At 38.9% G+C, this 7235-nt stretch overlaps 1 protein-coding gene across 1 annotated transcript; it reads right to left on the bottom strand.

Moving 5' to 3' along the window:
• Positions 1–1806: 1806 nt before the first annotated feature.
• On the bottom strand, positions 1807–6523 carry LOC125676613 (uncharacterized; the record flags this gene model as incomplete). Its single annotated transcript, XM_056160822.1, has 5 exons — positions 1807–2029; positions 3134–3242; positions 3475–3579; positions 4850–4956; positions 6258–6523. Coding segments are annotated over 5 exons (810 nt in total), but the record flags the coding sequence as incomplete, so codon positions are not given.
• Positions 6524–7235: the final 712 nt, after the last annotated feature.

Raw genomic sequence — 7235 nt, forward strand, 5'->3', positions numbered from 1 at the left:
GTGTGGGGTGGAATAACAGCACGAGGAAAGACCGCTCTACAATTTGTCAATGGAAATCTCACCGGCGTACGCTATCGAGACGAAATTATTCACCACCATGTGATACCCTTCATACAGAGACAGCAAAATCACATCACTCTGCAGCAAGACAACGCAAGGCCACATGTTGCACGTGTAGTCAGGGACTATTTTGTTTAACAGAATGTCGATGTCTTGCCTTGGCCAGCAGTTTCCCCCGATTTATCACCGATCGAGAACGTCTGGGATGAAATAGAACGACGTCTACGCCGTTTACCAAATCAGCCAGTGACATTGGCTGATTTAGGCCAGGCTTTAACCAACATCTGTAACAACATCCCTCAAGCATTTCTGAGCACTTTAATGGCATCAATGAGGCGCCATTGTCAAGCATGCGTGAATGCAAATCGTGGTCACACGCGTTATTAACTTTGTTAATTCAAGTTCGAATACCAGTGTCTTTCGAGTGTGTTGAAATTGACGTTATTCGACGTTAACAATAATGGATTATGAAATGTTGTAACGAATACATTTGTTAACAGTATTACAAAAAATAAAAATTTGTTCATTGTTATTTTTTAAAATTATTTTTTCATATATTAAATAATGCACAGTTTCTTTTTTCCGCTAGTTTTGGTCTGAAAATATTGACCTTAGATGACGTACAAGAAACAGTTGATCCCTACAAGTGAGGAAGGGCGAGAGCTTGTCCTCGGGAAATGCATTAGTGCAAAGGAAGCTTAAACTGTGGAATCTATGGTTTTAGGAGGTTCGGATGGTTTCCTCTGAATAACAAATACCTTACAAGTACCCGGTACAATGGTGAACTCTGATCAATATCTGATCCTTATCAAAGGAATTTACCGGTCGTGGTAACTTAATGGTTTGAGATGTCACTTCGCAATGTCGACGCCCAGGTTCGATTCTTGAGTGCCACGGTCAAACCTCAGACTTTGAACATAGCTAATTAGAGTCTGTTCCTCCACCAATAGGATTGAAATTCAGGGGTCTGTCGGATATGTCTATAGGCGTAGGTCTCCTGCCGCAATAAGAATTGACGGAATAAAGAACCCTGATACCAAATGCCATGCACAGCGATACCTCACCTAAAACCGATGAGTCTAGAATGAAAAACAAAACAATGAACAAACCGTTACACACATGTTAAGACGGTTCCTGAGATTTACTTCAATTTTAAGGAAACCAAATTGAGTATTCTGATTCGTATTTTGAAGACAAAAATTCGAGTATTTCAAAATAAAAGAATAACGTGGGCATTTCAAAGGTGGGAGTGGGGGATGGGGGGGAGGGGTCTCGGCTCTTTATAAATCCATCATTATTACATTAGACAATGTTAGAAAATTAAATTCAATATACACACAGTTAATTGACTAGTCACTCAAATCTAAATATTAGTTCCAATATACACTGTACTATTTTACATTCCATCATTTTATTTTAGGATAATATAACACTCTATGAATTTAGTATTGTAAAATGTTATATTTCATCGGTTTTATTTGGTATAAAATCTCACTCTGTAATTTGTTAAATGTGTGTTTATGTGTGCGCGCATGGGCGCGTGTTATTGAATCAGTTTTAAAAACAATAAACATTGTTCTCAAATCCAAAAATCATCAAAAACATTCCACTCTCGAAAGAAACTCTTCGTGAGAATCAGTTTAAAGTTACAGTTGACAAGTTACTGATTCAAAATTCAAATTAGTATTTTTTTCCAAATCACCGATCGGTCAATGGAATTCTTGGCTTCAAACACTCCGCATTATATCATCTATCGGAGCAGTCCATTGGAGCAGATGGATGAACAATATGGCTACCAGATGGATGTGCGTACGCATTACCGGAAGTTTGAGTGACGTGGTTTGGATGCTGCACGGAGTCTATATTGCTGTTCCCTCCCGTTTGTATAGGAATTCCTGTCGGAATGACAAAACGGCCGGGTTGGTTCCAATACACGAATTCATTAGTTGGAGCAATTCTCTTCATTTTTCTGAAACAAGGAGTAAAATTCAAGATTGGAATCATACCAATCTTATAGACACTTATTACTGTATCGCACTAAGCAGTCGACAAGATGAAACAGTACCAAAAAACAAGAAACAATCAAAAGATAAAGAAATAGACAAATCATAACGACTATAACTAACTAATTATTAAAAGCACTCTACCTGCCTGGACGAGGCTCAGTGGATGCGATCGTATTGCGTGCATATTCATACAGAAAATCCAAATAGATTATCAGTGTTTTGATCCGAGATTTTATTTAAAATTGGAACTGCACTTTAAATTCAGATACATGGAAATGATGAATTCTTGGAACATTTTCAGTCAGGTTAATTTGTTTAGAACTTGATATTTCTAGCAATTGTAAACACATTACTTCTGTAATTGTCTTAATAGCCTTATGAAAATTATATACATAGTACGCATTAATTTTTAGGGAATGAAATTATAAACAGCTCGGTTGTTATGTTGCTAGAGCCCTAACCGATTCTCACGCCTTATACGAGAAATCGACAAAGATTTTTGATGGGCTGAGACAGAATGGGCTTGATAAGAAAAGATGCAAGCTTCCCCAATCGTACTTTGATCAAATGTTTCTTTACTAGATACGCACAGTTATTGTCTCGCATCTGGAAATCCGAGTCGATATATTACTTTTATGATTTCTGATTGGCTGAAAGGAAGGTGAAGATAACGAACAGTGATCAATGTCATAACTCAAATGAGCAATACAAAATAGAGAGTTGGGCAAACACGGACCCCTGAAAATACCAGAGGTGAGATCAGGTGCCTAGGAGGAGTAAGCACCCCCTGTCGCCCGGTCACACACGCAATGAGCCCTACATGTATATCTTGATCAGGTAAGCGGAGTAATCTGTAGTCAAAATCAGAGTCAAGAACGGCTTAACAATCGGTAGGAAAGACATCAGACAACATTTGACACAATGATATGTTGTATTGTCAAACTAGATCTTTAATAAAGCCAGGTGAGCTTTAAAGGCGGTGTAGTCGTTTTTCTACATTTCAAACGAGTCATGATTCAGATAAATCACAAGTACATTCAGCATTTACATTTATAGTCAATACATACTTTTTGATATAGCTTCTGTAGACACAAACTGTGACAGAGGTGACCAAGATTACCAGAATTCCACAAGAACACACCACTGCTGTCTGCCACGCCTCCCAGTGGTTCCGCTCTAGCGATCAGTAAAACACAAAATATCACATCACCTCCAAGGCATTGTATACATATTACATGCAATGTTCAAGGCGTATACAACTGAACATTTCTAATTAGAACCAAAGTATCAAGATGGTTAGGTTTCATATAATTTTAATTACAGTAGAGATAATTTTATTTTTCATTTTTTTTTTAAATATTTAACAATTAGAAATACATTGATACATTGTATGTAATAACAATCTTACCATGTTGGCAGTGGTCGCCATAGTAACTGTCTTGACATATACAAGTAGGCGTTCCCGCAACGTTTGAGCACCTGCCCTCGTTCTGACACGCCCCTCCACAATTCGCTGAAACACAGCAACAATTACATTTATGCTTTGCTCTTCCATAATAAAGAAATTGTTTTCTAGAACTTCATTAAGTATTTTTCATCAAACACATCTCCGATTGAGAAAAGGAAAATACCAACTCGAGATACATGTAGCAGTGACCTATATTTTTGTTGTTCAATTATAGTTATGGACAAACGCGACCATTCTCCATGATACGTAATTTTTGGGGGACGTTTTAGATTTTTACTTGCATCCTATTCTTGCCTCTACAATTAAAACACTTGTGGATTATTACCAGGTTTGTTATTGAGTTACCATATGTTGATAGTTCCTGATTGTGGTAAGTAGCAATGTAGAGTCAGCTCTTTTTATTAAACAGCAAAGGAGGGGGAAATCATTTGATTAATAGTAGACTGATTCCGAGACTCTTACACCCCTGAGCTATCCAGACCGTTATGAGAAGTCTGGTGGTAATACTACAATATTAAACCATACAAGAACTTTTCATATCGAGGGGGAAAAAAGTTCACAAAAAAATGTCAGAAACGTCACCGCGAACTTTCATGTTATCGGGAGTGGTGTATTTGTCGGTGGTGTGTGGATCCAATATTTTCATGTTATCGGGAGTGGTGCATTTATCGGTAGTGTATGGATCCAATATTTTCATGTTATCGGGAGTGGTGTATTTGTCGGTAGTGTATGAATCCAATATTTTCATGTTATCGGGAGTGGTGTATTTGTTGGTAGTGTGTGGATCCAATATTTTCATGTTATCGGGAGTGGTGTATGTTTCGGTAGTGTGTGGAGCGCAATATTTGGCATGGTTAACGTTAGTATATTGGTCCAATGTAAAACAAAGCCAACAATAGCATTTTGTATATTAAGCCCACAAATGACTGCAAATTAAATCTGTTAAAGGTTGTTACTATAATTAGTGAAACAGAGAAGAACAGTGATCAATTCTATCAATCTTATAAAGAACATAAAATCAAGAGTATGGCAAACATGGACTCCTGGACATACCTGATTTGGGGTCAGGTGCCTAGGATGAGAAAACATCCCCTGTTAGCAGGGAGACTAGTTAGCAGGACATAAGCTCCTTGACCGTATATCTAATAATCTTGATAAGGTAAACGGAGTAATTCATAGTCAAAATCAGTATGTGCATACACGAGTTAACGTTTAGAAACACAACTACCGGTACGAGGAAAATGACCTAACCTAAAATGTTAACGACATATCGTTCTACTGGTGTACTGACTGATATAATTTCTGTCAACTCTACCTATCGCACATGCGCCAGTTCCGTCATCACTCCATCCGGGACAGCACGTCTCTACCACGTGATATTTGATGGCGTATCTCTCTCTGGGAGTGTAGCATGTCTGTACTCTGGAAGAGGACCATTCACCATGATGCACACGAAATCGTAAAAATAATAGATAGTGATCAATCTGAAAAGAATACGAAATCGAGAACACGGACCCCAGGAAACACCAGAGATGGGACCAGGTGCCTGGGGGGAGTATTATACGTATTGTCTGTTGCCGGCTGTTTTATAATTCTTATATATATTTTACCGTATTCGCTTTATGCTGCATGGACTATCTACAATTGCTGTTTGGTGGATCATCGAAATAATTACTTGCATGAAAAGGTAAACATAACGAAAGGTGGTCAATCCCATAACTCCTATAAATAATACAAATATGTATAACATTTTGAGAATTTTTCTAATGGAAAAGAAATAGCGATTTAGGAGCGTCACGATGTCTGTTAACGTCTGCCGGTGATCCATTGAATCGCTAGGACTGAGTAGAGCGTGGTGTTAGTCTGCAGCAAGTTCGATAAGTTTATCACAGTAACTTCACAACATTAACCTGTGCCGATCAGAGGTTATGTAAAGAATAACGGACCCCCTATGTCCCAGCTAGGCTTGACACATATTGTCCTTCTCCCAATTCCGAGTTTAATTACACAAGTGTAAATTTTCTGATGCAAATTTATATACATGTACATGTAATCTGTATGCCGTCAAATATTCAGTGATTGTTTCTTTGTTTCACGTCCAGTCGAGAATTTCCCCCCATATTGAGACGTTTGTTTTTGTTTTTGCTGTTTTTCGCCACATTGAACAATTTTTCAGTTATCTGGTGGTGCCTAGGATTTATTGATGGAAGAGAGTACTCGGATACAATGTACCTGGGAAGAGACCACCGACCTTCCGAAAGTAAACTGGGCAACTTTCTCACTTACCAGCGAGATTCGAATCCGCGCCGACCAGAGGTGAGAGGCCGTGTGATTTTGAGCGCGATGCTCTAACCATGCCGCCACAGATGCCCCTATATTGAGACATCATCAGATGTCAGCTGTAGGTTAAGTACCAAAGATTTACACCTATGCTTAGCGATCAAGGTCGTAGCAGTGAAGGTTCGTCAACGTGCCAAAGTCTATCACGACTCGGGACTAAGTTTTTAAAGTCATATCCGAAAGACCCATGATTCTCATTTCTAAATACAGAGCGTTTGGCGAAGGAGCAGCCGCTACATGTACCTATGTTTGCGTCTTAGGTTTGATGCGGCCATGGTATGAACGGGACTCGAACTCACGAACTCCAGGTTACAAAGTGTTTAGTGAAATATTCTGAAAGTGCATTTAAACAAACGGATATAATGTAAGAAGAGTCAGCTAACCTATAGCGTGTGCACCGTCTCCAGTCCAGATGACCACAGCTGGTTGTGTACCGCTCCTGACACAGAAAGGCCTGGTTGTATGACGTCATATACGTTTCAGCTCTCTCACGCTTACACACGTGGCTGAGAAAAGAAAAAAAAAAGCTATGGACTTCTAGAATTTGGTGGGTGTAGCGCGGTAGGGGGACGCTTCCGACGTACACCTCAAATTTGATATTCCTTAAACCTTGTACAGTTGTTATGGACACATTGAAGATAAGCACGTGTCAGAAGGGCGTCAAAAAAAAAAAGTTAACGCTAGGTATAAGAGGATTTAACTACACAAAATAGGCACCTTCTATTCAAGATATGCTTAAAGAATAACAAAGTTCATCTGCATGTAATTTTTTCGAATTTCTGATGACTTTCAAAAAGACACATACACATCTTCAATGTGTCCATAACAACTGTGCAAAGTTTTCGGAATGTCAATTAAGTTAGAGGAGTTGATTACACAAAGTAGGTACCCTATTATAGGGACGCCTGCCTGTTCGCCTGCCAGACGGATGCACGTTGCGCAACCCGGTCAAAAATCAGCTTCATTCTGTAGTTGTTGTACTCACCCTGAGAGACATCGAATACCACCAATCAGTGTAAAGGTAAACCATAAGAAACAGATGATCATGACGGCACTTTTGGGTATATTAAATATATATTGTACTTCATGATGCTAACACCCGAGAGTTAAACATCTAAAACGCTTTATCAGGGAATTAGGACTAGGTGACTGCTTAGCACCGTGAGACATCGTCAGATGACCAGCAGGTGTCCGCTACAGACAAACCAGCGTAAATTACAAGTCTTCAGCTATTTCCTTATGAATGCAGAAAAGTCCATCTGTCACTCTCTTTTCATGTTCCTGCGCACAATTTTCGCCTTTGAGAAATTATATAATGATCGTAATTACAAATATACAGATCACGCCTATCAACAGTGTAG

The sequence above is a fragment of the Ostrea edulis genome, chromosome 3 (assembly GCF_947568905.1).
Source record: "Ostrea edulis chromosome 3, xbOstEdul1.1, whole genome shotgun sequence".
Lineage (NCBI taxonomy): Eukaryota > Metazoa > Mollusca > Bivalvia > Ostreida > Ostreidae > Ostrea > Ostrea edulis.